The sequence below is a fragment of the Maylandia zebra genome, linkage group LG12, assembly GCF_041146795.1.
Source record: "Maylandia zebra isolate NMK-2024a linkage group LG12, Mzebra_GT3a, whole genome shotgun sequence".
NCBI lineage: Eukaryota > Metazoa > Chordata > Actinopteri > Cichliformes > Cichlidae > Maylandia > Maylandia zebra.
In genome coordinates, this window is record NC_135178.1 from 15,478,004 (window position 1) to 15,502,663 (window position 24,660).

The 24,660-nt window shown below is 45.1% G+C and overlaps 3 protein-coding genes across 5 annotated transcripts; 2 read left to right on the forward strand and 1 right to left on the reverse strand.

Annotated features, from left to right (window-relative positions):
• Positions 1-95: 95 nt before the first annotated feature.
• phyhip (phytanoyl-CoA 2-hydroxylase interacting protein) lies at positions 96-9,335 on the reverse strand. The gene is made up of 5 exons (XM_004544272.6): positions 9,169-9,335; positions 6,799-6,975; positions 4,412-4,586; positions 4,069-4,186; positions 96-3,980 (listed from the first exon to the last, which is right to left on the reverse strand). The coding sequence occupies exons 2-5, from the start codon at positions 6,964-6,966 to the stop codon at positions 3,437-3,439; spliced, it is 1,005 nt and encodes a 334-aa protein (XP_004544329.2). The 5' UTR covers positions 6,967-6,975; positions 9,169-9,335; the 3' UTR covers positions 96-3,436.
• Positions 830-2,381, forward strand: ppp1r3c2b (protein phosphatase 1 regulatory subunit 3C2, duplicate b). 2 transcript variants are annotated; one of them, XM_004544274.6, is made up of 3 exons: positions 830-900; positions 1,040-1,111; positions 1,332-2,381. In XM_004544274.6, the coding sequence occupies exons 1-3, from the start codon at positions 830-832 to the stop codon at positions 2,200-2,202; spliced, it is 1,014 nt and encodes a 337-aa protein (XP_004544331.3). In that variant the 3' UTR covers positions 2,203-2,381. The 2 variants fall into 2 exon arrangements, with proteins under 2 accessions (XP_004544331.3, XP_076746863.1); XM_076890748.1 differs by having other exon boundaries at positions 891-1,111.
• A 3,230-nt stretch (positions 9,336-12,565) lies between the features above and the next one.
• Positions 12,566-24,051, forward strand: polr3d (polymerase (RNA) III (DNA directed) polypeptide D). Of its 2 annotated transcripts, none has more exons than XM_004544275.6 (9): positions 12,566-12,725; positions 21,699-21,861; positions 22,002-22,045; positions 22,127-22,281; positions 22,376-22,500; positions 22,862-23,021; positions 23,106-23,353; positions 23,436-23,588; positions 23,741-24,051. In XM_004544275.6, the coding sequence occupies exons 2-9, from the start codon at positions 21,700-21,702 to the stop codon at positions 23,855-23,857; spliced, it is 1,164 nt and encodes a 387-aa protein (XP_004544332.1). In that variant the 5' UTR covers positions 12,566-12,725; position 21,699; the 3' UTR covers positions 23,858-24,051. The 2 variants fall into 2 exon arrangements, with proteins under 2 accessions (XP_004544332.1, XP_076746865.1); XM_076890750.1 differs by lacking the exon at positions 12,566-12,725 and adding an exon at positions 15,075-15,223.
• The last annotated feature ends 609 nt before the right edge of the window (positions 24,052-24,660 follow it).

Sequence of the window (24,660 nt, forward strand, 5' to 3'; positions counted from 1 at the left end):
ATTCCTATTAAAATGTTGGAAAATAAAGTAAATATTCCCTCAGGCATCGAAGATAGTTTGAAATGTGAGTTGGAGAAAAAAATAAAATGATTGTGAAAAAAAATTGCATTTATTAAACACTACACCATTTTTTTAGGCTTTGTAAAATCTTGACATTTGTAACAGTTTTTATCATTTCACACTAATTGTAAAGTCATAAAAATGTCCTGTAGTTTGGTGGCAACAGTCTCAGTAAAGATAGGTCTTCCATGTGTGGATATGTATGGAACTTGATATACTCGCATACGCACATGGACTGATTCCTGAATAGCTTCTTCGGCTAAGTGACCAGCCTGCTGAGAGTTGTTTGTAATCCGGCTCTCCTCAGGTTTGCACATGCTGATGGACTGTGGGGCAGTGATTCCTTTAGAGCAGGCGCTAGATAGCAAAGGTTTGGAGCCATGCCCAGGCCTCTGTGGGATCTGTGTCCACTAACAGGTGTGAGAATAAAGGGCAGGATAACCTGGATAGTTTCCATAATGCAGAGTGGAATTACACAAAGAAGACTTTGATGTACGTAACGCAGATCGTCAACACTGGACAATGAATGTGCAAGGTGACGATACAAATATTTAACTTCACATGGTTAACATTTAGGTGTGTTCATATGTTTCTTTCCCATAATTAAATTATTTATTCATGCAAAGTAATGGCAACCTATGAAAACATAAAACTTACTGAAATGCAGTACCACAGGGAGACATAAAGAGAAAAATAGTCACAAGCTGATTGGTCAGGACAGCGAAGAGGGTGGAGTTTACAATATGACATCTAAACTGAGGTGATATAAATGTGTTGTGCCAGATTCTCCTGTGGGGAACAACTGACAACACAACTGCAACACGCTACTCATGGGAGATTGTAAGTACATTTTTAAATGTCAGAATTACACACAAAGATTGTTGCATGTTGTCACACACCAATCTTTGTGTGCAACTTTTTTTTCTTTTTTAAATACAGATTTTCTTGTAATTGTGACAGATTTTTTTCTTTTTTCCAGAACTCCAAACATTGAGGACAATATTCCCATCACTCAGCATAGGAATACCAGCATGGAGATGTCCAGTACATCGTAAGCAGACACAACACACACACAAACTGTGCAGATTAGCTTGCACAACTTCTTTAGGGGTTAAATTAAAATTACCATAATATTTTTTATCAGATCCCTTTCACGTTGTGATGCCTTCCTTAAAAGCCCTGCATAAACATGTAATGACACAACTGCGATATATACAAAGATATATTCACATTTCCAGTCAGTACTGAGGTCCACGTGTGTTTCTTGTTAGTGTCCTGCCAGTGGTTGGCTTTGGGTCGATGGCTCGGACAGCCGGACTGCTGGAGATTGCTGTCAGGCTGTGCTTAAACCAGCGTAAACAACTGTGTCCTCATGTCTGGGTTCCCATCCTGAAACCCCAGCGATCCTGCATCCGTCCTCCAGCTTCAGAGCACTTATCCTCTGACATCTTGAGCCAAGTCTTTCCGCCCCATCCTTCCTCACCTTTCCTCAATGACTTGGACGACGGCGATGATGATGTGTTGTTCCCAATCAAGAGCAAACGTGTTGTTTTTGCCGACTCGCGGGGATTGTCTCTAACAGCCGTGCGAGTGTTTTCCGACAAAGAAGAGCAGTCTGACCTCGACCTGCTGCCATCACTGCAGTCTCTGGGCAGCATGACAGAGGATGGCTACAGCTGCACAGTCAGCACCTGCTGCCCAGGAACACAGCTCAAACTGGGCTTCCCGCAGCCATCTGCAAATTTCCAGGCCTTTCGTGCCAAGCTGGCAGAGAGCATGGTCATCTTGGAGAACTGCAGTATCAGCGAGAAGGCCCTCCGGGGTACCGTAAGGGTTAAGAATGTCAGCTACCAGAAGGATGTGCGTGTGCGCATCACCTTTGACTCGTGGCAGAGCTACAGAGACGTGCCCTGCACGTACCTGCAGAAACGCTTCGGAGGACCTCAGACGGACATCTTTGAATTTGACATTACTATTCCTAAAGTGCTAGATGCCAAAAGGAAGATTGAGTTCTGTTTAAGTTATTTGCCAGGAGGGCACAGCGAGCCTTTTTGGGACAATAACGATGGACAGAATTACAGTATTACAGTGAGCGTGAACTCACATCTGTGCCATGGGAAGAATCTAAGTGAAAGGTCATGACTCACTAAACCTAGAAGTGATCCTGTTTTTTTCCCACCTTCGTGTATACTGTATCAGTCCTGGGTGAAGGTTTCCTGTACATTTTTGTGTTTTTCTGTGAAATGTTACTTCTTTTATTTTTGATCATGTTTATACTGCTTAGTAACAGTTCTATATTTTAAAAATGTCTTTAAAACAGATCAGTTTTGGTGTCAGTTCCTTTCACGTTAAGCATCACACACTGTGTCCTGCATTTTGGCCCGTCACCACAGGATGAATTATTGTTGTGCGACAGGGAGGGGATCCCTTTCACTTTAGGCATTTCTGGGATTCCCATATAGGTCAGAGATTACTGGGCAGGGACAAACAGGAGGCCAATAGCAGAAGCCGCTAATCTTAGCACAGCTGCCAAAGAGCGACTGCAGGGAGCTTTGAGAGCTTCCTCATTACCTTTCTCTTATGTTCAAACACTGAACCTCCTCCTAATGGCTTTTACTGTTACAAAGTATCCTACTGTTCTGCAGTATGACAATTTCTTAGTCATAACCTTACATTTAAAGTGAAGCAGGAAAGTATTCAGTGAGGATGCTGGAAACTAACGTTCATGTTTCAGTGTAGTATAAGTGATTAGACTTCATTTTGTAGGAGAAACATGGCAGTGTATGTTGTTTGAGAGGTGATCACAATAAACTGAAATAATCTCCACAGGAAAAAAAAGAAGAAGTTTACATGCCGTCACACCAGCTTTGACTTGTCACAGCAAAGAAAGAGCAGGAGGACTGATGATGGCTGAGTAAGCTATGAAAGTGAGCAAGTGTCCATATTAGAAAAACGTCATCTTGACTATTATTTCCCTACTGCAACAAGTCAAAATGTCAGTTGTGAAAAAAACACATCAAAGGGAAAATGGGCAAAAACAAAAAGAACATCACCATGATGATGCCAGAAAAAACAGTCTTCTTAAGCCTGCTGTGTTTTCAGTGCATTTTTTTTTTGTCATGGATGCATGTTCATTGTATTTCCAGCTGTGATTAGGATGGAGTAATGCTATACACACTTTTATAAGTCTTCTAGTTTAAATACACTATCTGGTCCAGGCAGGAGGGAGGAGGGAAAGCAGCACGAGTGCACCCTGAGAGGTGACTCTTTCCACAGTGTTCTGACCTACACATGATGGGCTCAACCATCTTTTTGCATCACAGCGTCTGTCTTGGCTGCAGACTTGCACACTTCAAGTTCTGCGCCAGCGCTTCCCTCAGCGTCCCACGCTGATGTTGCACACTTTGCAGCTCGGGTCTTTCTTGGCATTGGCGGTGGTCAGACTCATAAGCTGGTGCCCGCTGATTTGCTCCACGCCGCCCTGATCCAAGTGAACCGGCTCGGTGAACAGCACCTCGAGGATGACGTCGCTGGCGTGGCAGTACAAGGGCTCCTCCCCGGGTCTCTGAGAGGCAGTGTAAGTCAAAAAGGGGTTGGAAGCCAAGTCCAGCATAGGGAGGCGGGTGCGGCAGAAGGCATCTCCCTCTGAGCCAACAGGGGCAAGCACCAGCACCACATAGTGGTAGGCCGTGTACATGCAGTAGAAGTCTGCAAAATACAGGCAGATGTTGGGGTTCAGCAGGTGTCCAGCCGGGATCTGAAACCGCAGGGGTCCGTACGGGGAGTCTTTGGGAGGGAGCCCTGTATCAAACTCTGTGTTGCAGCTGAAGAAGACTCCATGCAGTTTGCCGCTGATGGGTGAGCCGTGACTCCCACTGGTGTCTTTGAGGGCTGGACGCATCAGACCTCCACACTCCTTTCTAATTCCATACATTAAAAAAGGAAAATGAGTTATTGCACTCCGTTCATATGGGAATGTATAATAAAGAGAAAAAGTGAAGTGCCTACCTGACATAATCAAAGTAGTCTGGGTGCTGGTTGCGATAAAAGACAGAGAATTTCAGCAGCCTCCCCGCTGAGCCCTTGGCCTTGTCGAGAAGCTGCTGTAGGTGCTCCATTGCGTAGTCTGCAAAGTTTAAGTTTTGAAGCTGTGAAACTACTTGAAGTCTACACTACTTTCAAAGGTTAATGACTATCTGGTGCTGAGACAGAATTGTGGGTTGTTGTCTTGCCATTTTTGTGCGCTGCACTTTTTTGTTCCTCTCTTGTATCACTTTGGTCAGATCTCTGATGTGTGACTGCATGCATAATCACTGTTATTTTAGTCACAACACACGAGTGCATGTCTTACCCCCAGTGCAAAACTCCACCACCTGGCTCCACTCTGAGACCAAGTAATCACCATCTGGCTGTCGGACAGCAGTTTGAACAGCAACACAATATTCTGTCCGCGGGCTGAGGAACCAGTGTCCCCTCACTGCCATGGGGAGAGGCACGGCTTTGGCCACCAGCTTGGTCGGCACGTCCTGCAGGATGAAGCAGGAAGCAGGTGACACCAGGGTACAGGATGCAAGCCTTTAACGGTCTGCCGCATGCATCATTTACATTTCAAAGCCGATGCAGATGCAATTGTTAGTCAAGCATTTCCTTCCATAAACTTTGCCTTTATTAGTGTGAGATTCCATTTTTAAGCCCCAGCTGCTGTAACTAGGATACATCTAATCAAAACAGCAGCTTCGTTTTGACCAAGGCCTCTAAGCAGCACAGCTAATTACTACAGGCTCAGAGGTCCATATATCCATAGCAACATCTCTGATGCAAGTTTGTTTGTGCCTCTTCGTGTATCAGAGAGAAATCATATCCTCCATCTAAGAAGAGCTCGCTCAGCCTGCCTTGATTTCACAAAAGCACTTTTTAGTTTGTGAATGCGTGCTGCAATAATATGCCATAATTACAGTCGGCATTTTGCATCTGCGGAGATAGCAACTGTTTCTTTTCATTATCATTATTTCAGGCTACAGGCATGCCATCAGTATAACTATTAAAAAGAACACGAGAAAAAAAGGGAAGAAAATTTAAAAAATGATTGGAAGGAAAAAATACGTTTTGAAATGTATAAATAGAGAATAAGGCTTGTGGTGGCTTTGGATGTGTGGAGCAGGCAAGAGGGAATGCATAGCTGTTGAAGTCTTTGGAGTTAGTAGGGTTTCATCATTAAGTTTAAGTTTAATTATGCCACAGTTTATTTTTAATGTCTGAGTAATAGCTCATAGTGCTGGCGGGGGCACAGAAGTCACCCTATGTGATAATGACTTCTCTAAAAGCCATCTGGGGTCAAACGTGCTGGAAGTGCTGGTAGAAGTTCATCATCATTTGGGGCTGCTTTGTTACCACAGTGCCTGTCAGCTTGCAGACACTGAGGGAAAAAATATTAATTTGAAAGCGGACCAAGAAAATTTCCATTTGAATTTCAGGACAGAAGTCAATATGAGAGCGGACTTAACAAGATGATGATCAACAGCAAGTTAATGAACCACAGAAAAGCTGCAGGTTTCAGAATGGCCAAATCATGACTTTAGCCCACTTGAGATGTGACTGTGACCTGAATAGAAGATGCACAATCATGAAATCTCAGAGTCCACAAAGGCCTCACAAGCAGCTACAGGAAATGAGCGATGAAGTTTTCGCTGGTAAAGGAGATAAAACAAGTTCATGAAGTGAAGAGTTCACAACTTTTTCCGCCTTGCACTGTAAGATGTGACTCAGCACTTCAGGTACAGATATGAACTGCTGTTGTGTTGAGTCATGTTATGTTTGTCTTTAATTGGGACGTCAGTGCTGAATGAAAATCAGACCGGGCTGTATGAGTAACATAGAGGTTCTGGTAACCACAAAGGAGTTCACCAGCTTCTGTGGAACTGCACACTGCATGAGTATTTCTAAAATTCATCCAAGTCAGCAATCTATCTTGCTCACACTGAAAAGTCTGCATAGCTGGAATAATGTTTAGATTAACTTAAAGTGGAACTAAGTTCAACAGGAGTTCCCGCCGTTCTGTGGGTCTGAGCCGCTATCATGGCTCAGAGCAAATGAGGATATGTCTTATATATCTAATATGACCCAGAGAGAGCAGATGGAAAGTAGCTGGTAGCTACACATCTCTTCCCTATGCTCAAGATTAATAGACTCTGACCAACATTAAAGATAAAACTAAAAAAAGATTTGTTGTCACATTATATCTGCGTTTCATGAAATCTTTTAAATTAATGAATTTAACCATGCACACGGGAAGGAATTAACATGAAAATACGTCTCCATGCTGCAGCTGAATTTGTCAGGTTTTGTCCACTTTCAAAAAAATATATAATAAAAGAAACAATGTGCAAGTGAGTCACTGGCCCGAAGCTGTTGACTGCACACATTTTCCTTTTCGCTTGTATTGGAAGTGACTGAAAGGGCACAACCACAGTTTTCTGTGTTCCGAGTAACAACGTGTAAGGCAGTCATCTGCTCAGCAAAGCAGACTTCGATGAAAATCAAATGATTTCCTGCCTCGTTCGTGCTGCCTGCTGTTAATTAGGAAATGACGCACAGTAAACGGATGATGAAAACGAGCACTGTGACCGGTGTGAATCTGGAGCATGAGTCTAGATGACACCAATACGGAGCAGGCTGCCTTCGGGGAGAAGGTGGGGGAAAGGTATGTGAGGTCATGCTGGAATTACAGAATGATCAGACCCTGTGTTTGAAGCGGTTGGGGTCCCTGTTGGCCTTGCGGCTTAAGTCGATGAAGAAGTGTGTGGCTCTGGCCGTGTCCTCGGGGGTCATATCCCACATGATCCGGAAGGAGTCGCAGGTCACCTCACAAATCTGGATATTACAGGGGGTCGAAAGGGGAGCATCCATGTCTGTAATCTGCCATTAGAATTAGAGATAAAAGCACTGAGTTAGATTGTAATAAGGGGATGTAATACTGGTGCCCCAGATAGGGGTGGGGGTGGGGGATATCTGCTAAGAGATTAAACCGTGCCACTGTACAACAGTTCAAAACAAAACACCTCAGCTGAATGAAATTAACCTTTCATTTAGAGATCTGTGTCCAAGCTCTTTCTTCACTGCCCCCCCCCCCCCCCCCCCCCACCCTTAACTGACATTTCCCATCATTGCACAACTCGATACGCTCCCAGCTGAGTGACTGGCCCCTGTTCCCCCCCTCCTGCATTTCATAATCCACCTACAGCAGTCTCTCAGCAACCACACGTCTCGCTGCCTCCCTCAATCTTCTCCTGTAATTCGCAAGGAAGGGGTCACAAACAAAAACCTTTCTGCACCCGTCAGCAGGCATCCAAACGTAAAAGGGAAAACTTTCTAAACATTTCTGTCTCCTTGCTGATATCTGCTCCTTTTCAAAACTGCAAGCGACGCGACTCCTTTCAGCTCAAGGAAAGCAGGGAGGTTTAAGCATCTGTAGCAGGTGATGTATGATCATATTTCCTGAGCTGCCCATCAGCAGTTCGATCTAGGCTGCTGCACATAGCCTTGAGTGTCAGGCTGGGAGCAATCTGTTGGCCAGCCTGTGTTTGTCCCATTAACTGTCACCTACCCTCCTCTTAAATGATGGTAACTCTCTTCAGTGTGTCCACAGTGCTCCTGTTTATCCCAGCTTGCTTGCAGTTTTCATCAGTCTAGTGTTACTGCAATAGTCTCCTCCACAGCTACAGTATATTTACTGATCTCTTGCAGTATTTTCAACACCAAAAGCAGCATTTTGCATATTTCTCTTATTAGCCCTGGCACAGTGAGCACGTGGCAAATATGTGTTCAAAAATAACTCCCCCCGTTGTGCTCCCTGTGATCCTACAAATTGCCTGGTTTAGAGTCATTGTCTGATTGCCGGGTCTGCTAAGGTGCGCCCCACCCGTCAGTGTGATGGACAGGCTGCGGTAGCTCATTAAAACCTGTGAACTGTGAAATTTGTGCGATGGCTCGTTCACACGGGCAACCGGGGCAGGGAGCCGCACCGTGCACGTGCAGTTCCACGCGTCTGTTTTCCAGCTGCTGTTCTCTTTTCTTGCCATAGTGTGCCTTTTTTTTCAGAGATAGAAACTGGGGCAACAGAAGATTCTCTCAGGACAAGTCATCAAAGCTCCCCGTGCGTCTGCATATGCTCCACTTTTGGATGGCAGAGATGTGAACACAGTTCAAATTCAGGTTGTTATACCATTCACACAATTACATTTCTCTCACTTAGAAAAAAACACACCAGTGTGAGCCAATTATCTCCACCACATTACCAGCTTTAACAGACAGCTGCTCCACATAAGGCAATGTGGTCTAACTAATAATTATTATGAGTACACATCATAACTCATAATTCATCTAGAAGTGCATAATTAGGCTACAGTTCACATCTCTGGCTGAAGTACATAACACACACGCAGATGTTGTGCTGTAATCATGCATATGGAGCAGGGCATAGAAAGCAGCTCTCTGGTTCAAAGCTACGTTTCTTCTTCTTCTTCTTTGAGGAGAATAGTTTAAAAGACATTTACATAGCTAGGCGAGAGGGGAGGAAAAGGCGCAACCTTCTCGCTTTAGTTCTTAAAATGGGATGCTGAAAAGGCAGTCGCCGGGTATGAAAATGGAAATATTATCTCTTCGTTAAAGTAGTTTGAAGCGATGCACAGTTGGCACTGACATTTACCAGAATGACGCCCAATCTCTTTACACGAATCAGTCAGGGCTGCCATGTGAAATGTCCTCGCAGTCGCACGCAAAATGTCATTGGTGGGATTTAATAAATACCCAAAGTTGGCAGGGGGGAAAAATGCATGTTGACACCAAGAGAATAACAATCTGTAAATAAAACTCCAGCATCTGCTGCATTCATCTGACTTCATGTCAAATATATTTGGAGAAAACACACACACACACACACACACACACACACACACACACACACACACACACACACACACACACACACACACACCCAGGATAAGATCATTTGATGTCAACAACTTGTAAATAGACTTGTTTAATAAATTGATTCATTTTCTGGGACTCAGAATAATGTAATGTGAAGAATAATGTAAAAAAATTCCTTACTTGTATGAGGCTCAAATTTGAGATGGTAGAAGGTCGTCTTATTTCGCTTTCTAATTGCCTGCTATCGTTCAGCCGATGATAGATCCTCCAGGAAAACTGATTAGGAGGTGAAACGAACACACAGCCTCCTCTCTTCCTCTTTCTCCGTCTGTTTCTCTCTCTCTGTGTCACACAAACACTCTAACCCCCCACCTCCCACTTCCTGCCTCCCTCTCTCCCCCCCCCTCCCAATCTCATTTTTCGCTCTGGGCGCTGCACGATGATAACTTGACTCCTCTGCACCCATAAAGGATGAATTAAAAGCTGAAAGAAGGAAAGGGGGGATAAAAAAAGAGAGAAGATTTTTCCAGTTGCAGTGTGACCGCAGCGAGACACTCAGTGTACCTCGGCAGCATCGGAGCTCTCGCCAGCCAACCGTGCACAGCACATCACATCACTCGCTTGTAAATCTGCCCCGAAGCACAAAATCCAAATATACTCTAATCTGAACACTGAACTGCCAACATAAATGTCACCTCTCAGATATGGAGAAAGTCTGGGCTCTGGGAGTCTGAAGGTAGAAAGAATAACTGCTTTTTGCGCACTCAACTTGCCACACATTATTCTAAACAAATTACACTGTGAGTGGTGGCCCATAAAATTACACAGAGTCCTGTCAAGACCTCAAAAAACATACATGTGCCAACTGTCATGCCATATGGACCAACTCCACAGGGCATCTCCTTCTGGCCTATTCGGAGGTGGGGGATGCCACTATCTAAGTCCTGAGTAATCAGATTTCCACTTGCATTCATTTTCTGTGGGATGTTTTTGTTGTTTTTTTTGTGCTTGTTCGACCTCACTGGACAATTTAATTTAGGATTGCATCAGAGATTAAAGAGACCCTCCCCAGATTAATGCATATAATCTGCTACTAAAACAATAGACATGAGTGTAGGCTAAAGAGAGATAACAAAGGGATGAATTCATAGTGCTAGTGAAGTCCTTTCACTGTGTTTTATTTCGAAAAAAATGACAAAGATATAGTGCCTTAATTCCACACACTGTGTGGCATATTGAAAAGCTTCATTTATTTCCAGACAGCCACAGATAAGTGATACCCCTAGAGTATAATTAAACTGCAATCATCCATCATTAGTCATGCCATGACAGCCTCTGTCCAAATAACCTTCCCTGCTTCAAAAATGGGAATAACCAGTTTTTTAGGAGAGCAGTAGGTGTGCGTGTAGAGAAAGCAGAATCTGGCCCCATGTTATGGTTACAAATTGGCATATTTGAGTTGTGTTTTTAAAACAAATATTGTAAATTTATTCTAGACTCATTCAAGTATTTGCCGAGAGGTCCTTCCCTTATCAAAGGGACCAGGCACTGTTTGACCCAGGTTACCAAAAGTCTGTGGCACCCCTAGGAGGAATATACTATTACTACATTTACATAAGCGGATGCTCCCAGAATAATGTGTTACACAGATGTTCAGTCCGCATACTGGGAGAATCTGTGTCCACCAAATTATGAACAAACTCCATAAAAAGTTTTATTAGCAACTTGGCATTTTCTCTGAATAGATGAAATATTCTCAGCACATTTGCAAAACTCGAATTACACATTACGTGTTATATGTAAAGACTGTTAATCCTCATGTGGCCACATGGGAGCTATACTGATATAAATAGTGTGATGTTCAAAATCTTAAACTAAATTTGGGAACCCAAATTCAGTATAATGCAAAAACAGAAGCTGTATAATTTGTATCAACCTTGAAAGTCAATATCTGGAATGAACATTTTTATTCTTCAGCACAGTCTGTTAGGTAGTTTCATTGTAATTGATTTAGTCTTCAGGAATAGCTCTCCAGGATTCTGGAAGGACATCCAAAGCTGTTCTTTGGATGGTGGCTGCTTTTTGTTCCATTCTCTGGCAAGATGATTCCACACTTCTTCAGTAACGTCTTGTTTCTTCAAGACACGACTCTTTGAACTCGTCTGCAGTAGATAGTATTTTAAGTATGCCACTGAACAGGCTGAATCGGAGGGCCAGCTCTGTTCTAGGATGCCCTCTAGACCCAGGGGAGGTGGTGAGTGACAGGAGAATGGTGGCTAAGCTGTCATTCCTGTTGGACAACATCTCCCACCCCATGCAGGAGACTCTAACAGCACTGAACAGCTCCTTCAGTGGCAAGCTGCGGTACCCCTCTTTCCTTCCCACTGCTGTCAGACTCCACAACAAAGACTTCGCAGTATTTTATTCTGTTGTATATAGTATCTTGTTCTTATTATCTTATCCTATTCCAGGGTTTTTCTTATTTTTTGGTACTGTAATTGTGCACTGTCCACTTTCTGCTGTGACACAACAAATTTCTGACATGTGGGACTAATAAAGGTTATCTTATCTTATCTTATCTTATCTTATCTTATCTTACTTCTTCAGCCTTTCACTTGTCCAGTTTCCTCAAATTTCTTAAGGACACACTCCACACCATGTTAAGATATGCCAGGTTGTCACCTTCTTTGGGAACCACATTGCTGACTCCCAATAATAGTATTTTATGTTTATCAAACTGTGTTATGTTTGGCATATTTTGTAGATTCAACAAAAGAAACAGGAACTAGTAACAAAGTACCTAAAGACACAATTTAAAATTTAATGCCAAATGAAACACGATTCTTTGCTAACTGGTCTGTTATGTGTAAACACAATAGTGGTTCAAGTGTTTTGGCTACAAATAACAGACAGACCGAACTGAAAATGAACCAGAAAGCAGCAGATCTCCAAAAAAAAGAGAGCTTTGAATCACCTTCAGAAAGCCCAGGAAACTCTTGCTCTAGACTACTTAAAAATTAGCAGAAAGTCTGGCTTCTTGGAAACAAAATATAAAGAAATGAGGGGTGAGTCAAGACTTTTGCATGGACCAAATACCAAATTTACAATTTGGTATTATTAGTCTGTCCTTTCCTGCTCTGTCTTTCTCTCATCCTTCTCTGCATCTTCTATATTATACATTCTATATTATGTATTTACACAATTACAGGTCAGGAGAACCTTTTCACACCCTGCTGCCTAAAATGAAGTTCAATTATATAATCTAGAACAGTATTATATTATGAGATTATTAAGGGATCTTAATAAATTTCAAAGTGATTCAGCTGTGTTCGACCTACTCACAGCTGCGCATAGGAGCGAACAACGGCCTCTTCCGTTTACTTATGATTATGAGCATCAGTGAATAGCTACTGCAGATCATCGCATTTGGTGTGTTTTATAACAAAGCATATTTATATGTCAGTAAAATAACATTTTTCATATATATACATAAGTCGATCTAAATGTATTAATGTACGCCGGTCTATCGAGTTCCGTGGTGAACATGCGTATGTTTCTGCGCAGGTTTGATCCACCTGAACTGAGTGGACGGTGACAAATGCGGAAGTGTCATGGCGTCGTGCTGCAGAATCATCAACACTGTCATGCAGTGTCCCACACAGCACTGGTAGAAACAGTCTGTAATGACTCTGGGGTTTTGGATTAATATTTCATAAGGACGTCAGAGGGACAATAACGTAAGTAGGCGAGAAAGCACAGCATATGAAAAGTTCATCCTGAAAGTTAAAACAAAGTCTCCCGTGTCATTGTATTTCACTGGAATGTGGCCACGTGTTGCTGAGGTAGTCTAAAATCATTTCAAAGAATTAAAATGTGTCTGCAGGATCTCTGTTTATAGTGATACAATAACGTGTCAGTAATTTATGTCACAGTGTTATAAGCGCTACTTTAGTAAAAACACAAAAAGTAGAAGCTCAGATTTACATTGTTGTCTGTGTTCAGAACAAAAAGATAATGTATATTACAACGAAATTAATAAGTACATACTACATGAATCAATTATGTCAACAGTATGTTCTGCGGTCTTATAGAGCAGGGTATATATCTATATTCACCCTTTAAAATCTGAAGTCACATTTAAACATATAATACTCAGGGCTCTAGACTAACTTTTTGACATGGGCGCACCGGTACGCCTAACTTTAAAAATTTAGGCGTACCGGCACAAAAGTTAGGCGCACTCAAATTTTTCAACCGCATCGCTTAACACCGCAGTTTTACATGTGCACTTTCTTTGGGGGGGAAGTCCATACAGACAATATTAATTTCTAAATTATTAACTAACAAACTTGTGCTTAAAGTGCTTTGTCAATATTGTAGAAAATGTTAAAAACTTAATCATCATCTTGGCCTCCTCTGACGACCTGTTTGCTGCTGTCTGCTGCTGAAAGGCCGTGGGGAGAGGGGACACTTGGGCAGTGCATTTATCGCAGCATATAATGTGTTTCCTGGATACACTGTGCTTTTTCAGCATTCAAATATTGATGGCACCGTGTCAGAGCACTGGCTATGAATTTCAGACAGATCAGGCCTTAACTTAACAAAAAAGTTATCAATAGTTCTTTTCATCTTTTCTTATTACCCACAGCTACAGTACATCCACTTCTCTCAGGCCTAGGCTGCTCACTAGGGCTGAGTATCATCACTGATTTCTATAATCCATTCAATTCCGGTTCTCAAAGTCCTGATTTGATTCAATTTAGCCTCAGACAGTCAGAAATATTATAATTCTGATCATTTATCAGTACTGATACACATGAGACTTCATCAGAATTGTGAAAATCACAGCAGATGCCTTTGTGTGAAAGTAACTGAGAATAAAACACAGGAAAACATGAAGGAGATTTTCCTGGTCTGGCTTTTTATAGCAGATAACCTTAAAAATATTCTGCAATTTTGCATAATTTTAAGAAATTTAAATTTCTTCAGTATTGAACAGCAGAAATTAGGCTTTCTTGTCCGAGGTCATTTAAGTGAAAAAAGAAAAAGCGCTGTAAACAACGCTAGACTGGTGGGTAATAAGCGAATGAATAATGCAGAAAACAGATTTGAGACGGGAAACTGTTCCTGAAGTACAGAGAGAGAGAGAGCTGTGCAGGAAGTGTGATTTTTATTGTGGTGGAAGCAAAACAGCAAAAGTCAGAGGGAATTCATGACGACATTGATCAAATGTGAAGCGCAGTTTGCTGCTTCTTTTGCTGCAGGCTCGGTGAATTTTGGTTGGAGAGAGGCAAAACCTGCAGCTCAGAATCAGCGCAAAAAAGACGTAAACACAGCGCGGACCCGAAGAATCGCTAAGCTCCGACAGCGTGTCCGTGTTCAGGCCGTCGGGTGAGAAAGCCGAGAAAGACGAAGCTGATTCTGATGTGTTGGGTCCGCTCCGTGTTTGGGTCTTTGTGTGGAATCCGTTAATGAATTGATATCGCTTTATTCAAGCTACTCACCTCTCTCTTCCACCTGCACTTTCAACTGGACCACGGCCAATCAGAGAGGTCCCGCCCCTGACTATCTCTGATTGGTTTAGTCCACGATAGGGGCATAATGTGTGTCTGTTGTTGACCACACGGAGAGTTACAGAGATTTTTTTTTTTGTTACCGGAACAGTTGGTCGCACCTGTGCGACCAAATATTTATTTTTAGTCGCACCACTGAAAAATTTGGTTGCATTTGCGACCAAATTGGTCGCACTCTAGAGCCCTGAATACTATATAATATAAACATTTAATCCTTTTTAACATTAAGATTTTAATTTAAAAAAAATAAGAAAATTCTATTTCAGCTTTCATGCTGCATTGGACCAATGGGACAAGCTGTACCATTTAAAAACAAAAATAAATAAATAAACCAGTAGCTAGTTTAATTGAGTTCTTTTTCTAACTTCGCTCGGTGTTTCACTATGGGAATCGCCTCGGCGTGACCAACTACGGAAGCTCCAATGACACCACGTCTGTCTATGACAGACCTGTCGAGCCGTGCTCAGGGCTCCGCCCCCTCGTACTAACACGGCCGACCAGCTCCTCCTAACTCATTCTTGCTTTCTTCCCGTGAGAAACTACTTTGAGCTCCCTCAGCGCATCCAGGCTAACTTGATTAGCTGCTTAACAGTTCTCAGGCGTCCCGTGTAGGAGTACGTCGCCGAACGCAGTTTTTCCGGTTCCAGTTTGGATCGTGCTGAGTAAGTCCTTCGAAAGAAGTGTACTTAGAGTTGCACTGTGGAACAGCAACCGCGTCAGGCGAGCTGTCCCAGCGGTTCCTGGTTTTAGTTAGCGAGGTAGCCGACGTTGTGTGACTCGGGCTAACGCGTTACGGCGAGCTGTTCGTTCAGTGTCCGGCTAGCATTAACTTGTTAGCAGGCCACGAACCACATTAGCGTCTCACTAGCATTAGCTTGTTGGTCGACGTAGGGTTCGGTTAGCATTAAGTTGCTAACGATATTGGCTAGCGGAGTGCAGCCAACGTGTCACGACGAGCTGACTCCCGCCGCGACTAGATCGGATTTAACACCCGCTGCTAGTCCTAGCTACTTACGGGCTAACGTGTCGAGACGAGCCTGGTGTAGCCTAGTCTCACCCCTTTCCGCTAACCATGTCTACGGCTCCTACTCCCGCCAAAAGGTCGGAGCCGAAGGCTAAAGAGGCTGCATCCCGCCCGTGCCCCGCATCATGCGGTGCCACCATCTCGGGCAGGGACCCTCATCCAATGTGCATCGTCTGTATGGGTGCCAAGCATGCTCAGGCTTCACTGGCGGACCCTCAGGGATGCCCACACTGTGCTTTGATGCCAGAGAAAGTCCTGGAAAGGAGGCTGAGAGTAGCAGTAACGAACAGTCAGGACCCCTGCCTGTCGGCTGCTACTGCTACGAGCGATATCCGTCATCCGCGAGCCTCCACAAGCTGGGCGGACATGATGGAAGAAGAGTCCCCGCTCATGCCCCCATCGTTTGAGGACCTCCTCGATCAAAACGTGGGCGAGCCGGGTGGCGAGGACGCGGAGGGCGATGCCGACTCCGACCTCCTCGACCTGGAGGACATGGATGAGGAACAGGAGGATGACTCTACCTTTCCTCCCCAGCAGTCCAGGCCACCGAGTGGGGCTGAAGTTGCACCCCTGGTGGACAGCAATTTGTACGAGGTCTGTAAACGGGCTGCTGCCAAGCTAGGCATCCCATGGCCAGCCGCCCAGGATGCCGAAGGGGCAGAACGTGACTTGTATGACGGCAAGAGGCTCCCACCAGCCTTGCCGCCATCAAAGCAGCTTCTGCCAGCAGTCCCAGCCTGCATGAAAGAAATGAGTCGCTATTGGTCAAGCCCTTTTAAAAGCAAGCTTCCGACCAAGGGCTGCTCTAAGCTTGAGATCCAGGGGATGGGTGAACTGGGGCTGACTGAACCCCCAGCAGTGGAGCCTTCAGTGGCGTATCACCTTCACCCTAACCGCAGGGCAATCTCAGCTTCTTCTAGCATTTCTTTGCCCAACAAGATAGATCGCCTCACGGCATCTATTTATCAAAGGACATACAAATATGCTGCACAGTCAGTGTGCTCGCTTAATGCAGTCACACTGCTATCAGCATATCAGGCAGAAATTCTGGAAGACATGGGCCGTCAGCTTGACTCGGGTTCCCCGAACCCAGCCCTCTGGGATGAAATCTGCGTGGTTAATGATCTCATTCTTCGCTCCTCCAGGGGAGCAGTCCAAGGGTGTGGTCGCGTTATGGGCCTTGCAGTCTCGGGTGAGAGAGCCTTGTGGCTAAACCTGTCAGGCCTGGGTGATGCTCAGAAGGCTGAGGTCATGGATGCAGCCTATGACCCAACCAAGGGTCTCTTTGGCCCAGCCCTGGAGAGAATGAGAGAAACAAGCACCCGCAGAAAGCAGGAGGGTGAAGCATTCAATCTCTGCTTACCCAGAAAACCTAACTCTCAGCCCCAGCAGGTGCCAAGAGCTGGCTTTGCAGCAACAGCAGCAGCTGCGAGAGGGAGACAGAGTGGGGTCAGAATGCAGAGAGGAGCAGGAGGCCAGCAGGGTGCCCACCAGGCCAAGGTAGAGAACCGAAGACCTTGGGGCAAGCATTCCTTTGCAGCAGTTGCTGCAAAGAACAAGCCGTCACACGGGAAAAAAGAAGCGGTCAGCCTAGCACACCTGCAGCATTCTGTGTCACCCCTCTTTTCTTCCCCAAAGAGAAGGAAGGTGTTAGAAGGGGTAACCAAATCACTCCAAAGTTCAGGGTCTCCGGAAGTTTCCAGTTCACCAGGAGCACCCTCTCAGTCTCCTCCTCCAGTTCAGGGAGGACAGACTTGTGGACAAATGGCGCAGTGTCACCAAACACTTCTAAACACTCTGTCTGTGTCACCAAGCGCTGCCCAGAGTCACCAGACACTTCACTGTGGTTTGGGGGTAACAAAAGAAATAAAACGTGCATTTCTGCAGCCAGGCAGTTTGCCAAGGGCAGAATGTCCCCCCAGTTTCAAAATAAAAACAAAAGAAAATCACTGCAATTATGTGTTCCCAGCTCACGCTCTTCCCGAGGGGGAGAGCCCCAACTCCTTCCGGGAGACAGGGGTGACGTCACGCTACCGCTTCTTCAGAGGCCCACTCGCAGAGCGGCTGGAGCGGTGGCGCGCATGCGCAGTTCATCCCTGGGTCTTGTCAACCATTTCCCATGGTTACAGACTACAGTTTGCGGCAAAACCACCGAGATTCGGCGGAGTGTCAGCTTCTGTGGCCAGTCGCGATTCAGCGAATGTGCTGGAGGAGGAAATATCCTCCCTGTTACACAAACAGGCGATCGGAGCGGTTCCGAGCGAAGAAGCTCAGCAGGGCTTTTACTCCCGCTATTTCCTCATCCCGAAAAAGGACGGAACGTCGCTCCGTCCTATTCTGGATCTGCGTGTGTTAAACAAGCATTTGAGAAAGTACACGTTCAGAATGCTCACACACAAGACGCTTTGTCGCTCAATTCACACAGGCGATTGGTTTGTTACAATCGACCTATCAGACGCATATTTTCACATCGCCATTTATCCTCCACACAGGAAATATCTCAGGTTCGCTTATCAGAGCGTAGCGTACGAGTTTCAAACTATCCCATTCGGGCTATCCTTAGCTCCGAGGGTGTTCAGCAAATGTGTGGAGGCAGCGCTGTCTCCGTTAAGGAACAGCGGCATCAGAATATTTTCTTACATAGACGATTATCTAATATGCTCACGATCGCGCGAGCAGGCGATCAAAGACTCCGAGGTGGTGGTGAATCACCTCACGGAGCTTGGGTTCACTATCAACCTGGAAAAGAGCCACTTGGAACCCGCACAGTTTACAGAGTATCTGGGGCTCAGAATAGACTCCATCTCTTATCGTATCGCACTTTCAGAGCGGAGGATCGCATCCTTCACTCACTGTCTTTCCCGTTTTCAGCTGGGGAAAGTCGTGCGGTTCCGACTCTGTCTCCGCCTCCTCGGCCTCATGGCCTCGGTGATATCGGTGGTACACTTGGGGCTGCTTATGATGAGAGATTTTCAGCGGTGGGTCGCTTCTCTGCAGCTGTGCCCTCGCCGACATCTCAGTCGTGGTGTAAAAATAACGCAGCCGTGTATTGCGGCTCTCCGGCCCTGGAGGAGCCCGACAGCTCTCGCGGCGGGGGTACCGCTCGGGGCAGTATCATCCAGGGTGACGCTGACCACAGATGCATCCCTGTCAGGTTGGGGTGCAACTATGATGGGCAGAGCAGTGAATGGCGTTTGGTCACAGAGACTCACTCTGAATCACATAAATGTGCTGGAGCTCCGCGCGGTGCTCCTAGCCTTACGGCATTTTCTGCCGTATCTCCGGGGTCAACATGTTTTAGTGAAAACAGACAACTCCACTGTAGTTGCTTATATCAACCGCCAGGGCGGCACCCGTTCCCGGCAGCTACACAGGTTAGCCAGGGAAATAATTATGTGGAGCAGCACTCGGCTCCTCTCCCTTCGGGCAACTCACGTGCCAGGAATTCTGAACAGGGGGGCGGACCTCCTGTCCAGAGGAAATCCACTGTTCGGAGAATGGAGGCTTCACCCACAGGTGGTGGAGCAGATTTGGCAGAGATACGGCCGGGCTGCCGTAGATCTCTTCGCCTCGCGAGAAAACACACAGTGCCCCCTGTTTTTCTCCCTGTCAGACGCACACGCGCCACTGGGCGTGGATGCGCTGGCCCATCTTTGGCCAAAAACTCTGCTGTATGCTTTCCCTCCCCTCAGCCTGATCTCCCCAACACTGATCAGAGTGAGGGATCAGGGGCTGTCTCTGATTTTAATAGCTCCACGGTGGCCATCCAAACACTGGATAGCAGAAATCATCCAGCTTCTGGTGGACGAGCCATGGCCACTCCCCATCCGCAGGGACCTTCTGTCTCAGGCGCGGGGGGAGATATACCATCCCCATCCAGACCAGGTTGCTCTCTGGGCCTGGCCCGTGAAAGGTGGAATTTGAAGGCAGCAGGCATGCCTCCGAAGGTTATTGAAACCATTCAGAATGCCAGAGCCTCCTCCACCCGTTCCATTTACAGCAGTAAATGGCGTGTTTTTGAAGAGTGGTGCCATGAAAAGCAGATTATCCCTTTTCAGTGTTCAGTGGTGGAGCTGTTGTGTTTTCTTCAAGACTTGCTGGACAAAAGGAAAGCTTTTTCCACTATAAAGGTCTATTTAGCAGCTATTTCAGCCTGCCACGTGGGGTTTGGTGATAAACCTGCTGGGCAGCACCCCCTTGTAGGTCGCTTCATGAGAGGAGCGCGTCGAACGCTCCCAGTTTCTAGACCACTGGTCCCTTTATGGGATCTGTCAGTCGTTTTAGACGCCCTCTCCCACCACCCCTTTGAGCCTATTGGGGCAGTGGGGTTGAAGTTTCTCTCTCTTAAAACCACTCTGCTGTTGGCTCTAACCACAGCCAAGCGAGTTAGTGAATTACAGGCTCTGTCTATTCACCCCTCTTGTCTACAGTTGGCCCCGGGACTCACTAAAGCACTCCTGAGGCCTAACCCAGCCTTTGTCCCTAAAGTGTTGGAAACATCATACAGGTGCCCTACAGTAGAGCTCCTAGCTTTTCACCCCCCTCCATTCTCTTCCGAGAGGGAGCAGAGGCTGAACACTTTGTGCCCTGTCCGGGCCTTGGGGACTTATGTTGACAGAACAGCTGGATTCAGGAAGTCGGATCAGCTGTTTGTTTCCTGGGCCTCCCCTCACAAGGGCAGGCCCGTATCACGCCAGAGACTAGCTCATTGGATTGTAGAGGCCTTAGCTCTGGCTTATAGCTGTAAGGGCTTGCAGGCCCCCCCGGGACTCCGAGCACACTCCACTAGGGGTGTGGCCACATCCTGGGCGTTGTTCAGAGGTGTATCAGTCCAGGATATTTGTGCGGCAGCAAGCTGGGCTACGCCGCACACGTTTGTCCGGTTTTATCGGCTGGATGTTGCACAGTCATCCCTGGCTCAGACGGTGCTGGATTCTGGTGCCTCAGGTTCGACCTGAGATCCTGGAGTAGCACTGGAGAGTAGCTTCGGGAGCTGGCGCAATCCGGGAGTGGGCCATATCTCCCATAGTGAAACACCGAGCGAAGTTAGAAAAAGAACGTTGGGTTACTTAACGTAATCCCTGGTTCTTTGATAACAGAGTGAGGTGTTTCACCAACACTTCCCTCCTTGCTTAGGCACGGAAAGAAATCTGCTTGGAATGAGTTAGGAGGAGCTGGTCGGCCGTGTTAGTACGAGGGGGCGGAGCCCTGAGCACGGCTCGACAGGTCTGTCATAGACAGACGTGGTGTCATTGGAGCTTCCGTAGTTGGTCACGCCGAGGCGATTCCCATAGTGAAACACCTCACTCTGTTATCAAAGAACCAGGGATTACGTTAAGTAACCCAACGTTCTACAACATACTTCTAAATTGGAAAAATAAAGCTCCCCCAACTCACTCTGCCTTGTTAAGAGACACAATGTATCATTTACAGTTGGAGAAAATTACATTTTCATTGAGAGATAATGTTAAACAGTTTTTAATGTTAAACATTTCATTTGTTCTACAGACAGGCAACCCAACATTTAGCTTCATCATTATTAGGATTTTTATGCGTGATATCTGTTTGTAGACTTATATAATTGTATGTAATTATACATGTATATTGTATATTGAGGTAGGATCAAATGAGTTTACCTTTAAGTCTGTTTGTACCAACCCTTTCTTTATCTCATTATTGTTTAAAGTGTATTTTGTTGTTATTTTAGTCATGTTCAAAATAAATCAATCATTCAGTGGAGAAAGAAAAAAAAAAATATATATGTCTCATTTTCAAGACCTATTCTACTTACCAGTTCCAGTCTTTGTGGAAGTAGAGTTTAAAATGTGCTAAGAGGCATAAGTACCAATGTAAAAATGTTCATACATAAAGTAAATATAGCTAAACAGTTAAGAGTAATCAATAGGCAGTAGCAGTAAGTAGCCTTGCAAGGCCAATTTGGCCATGTCCACATAGTGTGATTGGTAATCTGATCCAGGACTGTAACCATTGGCAATCGGCATGCTGACTGTTGAAATGTATGTTATATATAAATATGAGAATGTTATAAGAAACAATGTTAATATTTGTAATATCCATCCCATGGTCGATCCCCTGCCTTTGCCCCAATTCAGGATGTCGGACGCAGGTTCAGGCGACCCTGGTGGTCGGGTGCCGACTCCTGGAGGGAGCGGTAACAAAGGACTCCTGATGAGCCGTCGCCCGTCAGCTGGCATCTCTCCTGGCCGCCTCCCCACGATGCGATCCAGAGACCTCACATTAGGAGGAGTGAAGAAGGTCTGACATGCCTCTGTTTCACTAACTCACTCGCTTCATTTAACAACAACAACAGAAAAAAAAAGCGCAAATGGATACTTTAAATGAATACATTTGTTGTCTCATCTCTTGCATTTATCGTTCTTCTTTTTACTCTTTAGAAAACGTTTACACCCAACATTATTGGCCGAAAAGTTAAAGAAGAGTAAGTTCCCGAAGCGCTAAATAAATAAAGTGCAGACATCCAAAGCCAGCTGTTTCTTTGACTGTTATTTTCTCACACTAGAACAAAAGTTGAAGATGGGCAGAGGAGAGAGAGGAAGGAAACGGATCGAGGTCGGGGTCCCAGAATGAGAGGCAGGGGCCGAGGCCATCAAGAGCTCATCCAGTCGCACTCCATTTTTGAACAGGGGCCCGGAGACATGATGATGAAAAAGAGAGGTGGGAGACCCGGTGCTCCTCACGCATCGTTTACGTGTGTGTCTTACAGAGTCTCTATCGCACCAGCATAATTCTGTGTCACCCACACACACAGGCGGCTATGAAAGCGAGAGAGACGCTCCAAGCATGGGACCCTCGCCCATCATTAATATCAAAAAGGAAAAGCGAGAGACCGAGGAGGAGACCAAAGAGATCCTGCGCAAGCTGGAACGAGACAACGTGAGTCTCTTGGTTTTCACTCGTCTTTGTTTGCGTAACTAAATACGTACAATTTCATTTATATAGCACCTTTAGAATAAGACCTAAGGGACTTGCTTGGGTCATATAGCTGTAAAACATTCACTGATGTAACCTGGTTCTAGTCCATGATGAGCTCTAGTCAGAACGACAATCTTGAAATGGGCTCCGAGTTCAGCGGGGAGCCGGTGCAGCTGGATCAACAACGGTTTAAATGTATTTAGAAGATTTAGTCAGAATCCTCGCTGCAGGTTTTTGAACAACCTGCAGATGTTCCATGGGGTTTTTGCTTAGACAAGTAAAGGATTATATCTTTTTCCCAATGCTTATTGTGTTCTTTTAGTTTGTGGATGATCCCTTCCTGCGGAGTGAGAAGAGGAGCTGCCCTGTCCAGCTCCCCCTCGCTGTGTCAGGATGGGGATTCAAGGATGAATTTAGTGACGCTTCTATTAAAAATGAGAAGAAAGAGGAGGATTGTGAACCAATGGAGCCTGCAGCTGAAGGTAAATGTTTGTACCTGCGTTGGACTCAGAACTTGTTTAATTTCCTTTGCAGCATCATGAAATTAATCGTAACTTTGTCTTCAGTGAAACAAGAGCCAGAGGAAATTGAAATAAAGAAGCCCGAGGCAACTTGCAGGCCTCCTCCTCTCCCCGAGCCCGAAGTACTCCCTGACCTGCTGCACAGATGGAGTCTGAGCAAAGTGGAGGAGCTTTTCTTCATTCAGCTACCAGACTCGCTGCCCGGCCAGCCTCCCACAAAAGAGCACAAGCCGGTGAAAACAGAGGTGCAGTCAGAGGATGGGCAGTCTGTGCTCCTGAAAACAGAATCAGAGGTAAGCATACAGCTGGGGTCCAAGTTTAAGTCCACGATGTCGTCGTGTTCTTCTGAGTAGGTGGTGTTTTTATACCAAACAGGAGGAGAAAGCTGAGGACAACAGCTGCAATCTGAAGGATCTGCGGGAGGGTGTTGTGGGAAAGATGCTGGTACGCAAGTCTGGCCGAGTGCAGCTCATACTGGGGCAGGTGACGCTCGATGTGTCTCTAGGAACATCCTGCTCTTTCCTGCAGGTACAACACAAATTTATTTCTTTGAGGATTTTTTATGTCTTTTTCTGAGTAATGTATTTATTTCCATCTTCCAACATTCTCCTCCGATCTGTTGTATTTGCACGATAAAAACATTTCTGACGCGCTTTTCCTTCCATCCCTTCTATTCACAGGAACTTGTCTCTATCAATACAGAGGGGAAAACGGGTAACTTGACTGTATTAGGGAACGTCAAACACAAAATGGTTTGCTCACCGGACTTTGAAGCTCTGCTGGAGAGCAGTTCTTGATGCTCATCAGAGGAGCAGGCGACTGATCCTCCTCAAGTCCGATGGACACTTGCGGAGAAGTTGACAAAAGGCTAGATACTACAAGGCTGCTGCACCCGTAAGGCTTACAAGTAGAGAGGTAGCTGGCTGAGATTTTGTGTTTACAGAGTGGTTATAAAACACTATCTATAATTAGGAAACAAAAGTTTTATTTTCTCTCATTCATAGAGTTTATTAATTCATGGTTGTAAGCTTGAATGACGTGCCAAGTATCAGTACCATTTTTCCTTCTCTGTATCTGAAATTACTTGAAAAGACTTTACATGGATGTAAATGTGTGAATAAAAAGGGTCTGTTTTTGTTATCAAAGTATTTTCAATTGTTTAAAAGTTGGTTTGTGGAAATTACAAAAATAATTACTTTCTTTTTGTAGATAAAAATATATATATATTTAAAAAAAACATAAACAACAAAGGCTTTATTTTTTGTTTTGGGGGAATTTGCTATTACGTGAAGAGTAATATTAGAAAAGGTGTATTAATTCTATCATTCTGATGCAGTACAAATGGCAGGTTTGTACTAATATTTCCTATTTTGTTTAGTTGTGGTCAAAAAAATTTAAATACAGTATGACAGTTTTAAATATAGTGCAGAAATTCTCAACAGGACTGAGCTTGGGGCTTTGGGAAGGCCATTCAAGAAACTTAATGTTAGCCTGCTTTATCTAATCCAAAACCAGGTTTGATGTGTTTTGGGTCATTGTCTTGTTCTTGGTTGGCATCCAGCAGTTTCCCGTTCATGGCAGGCTTGAGCTTTGGTGATTC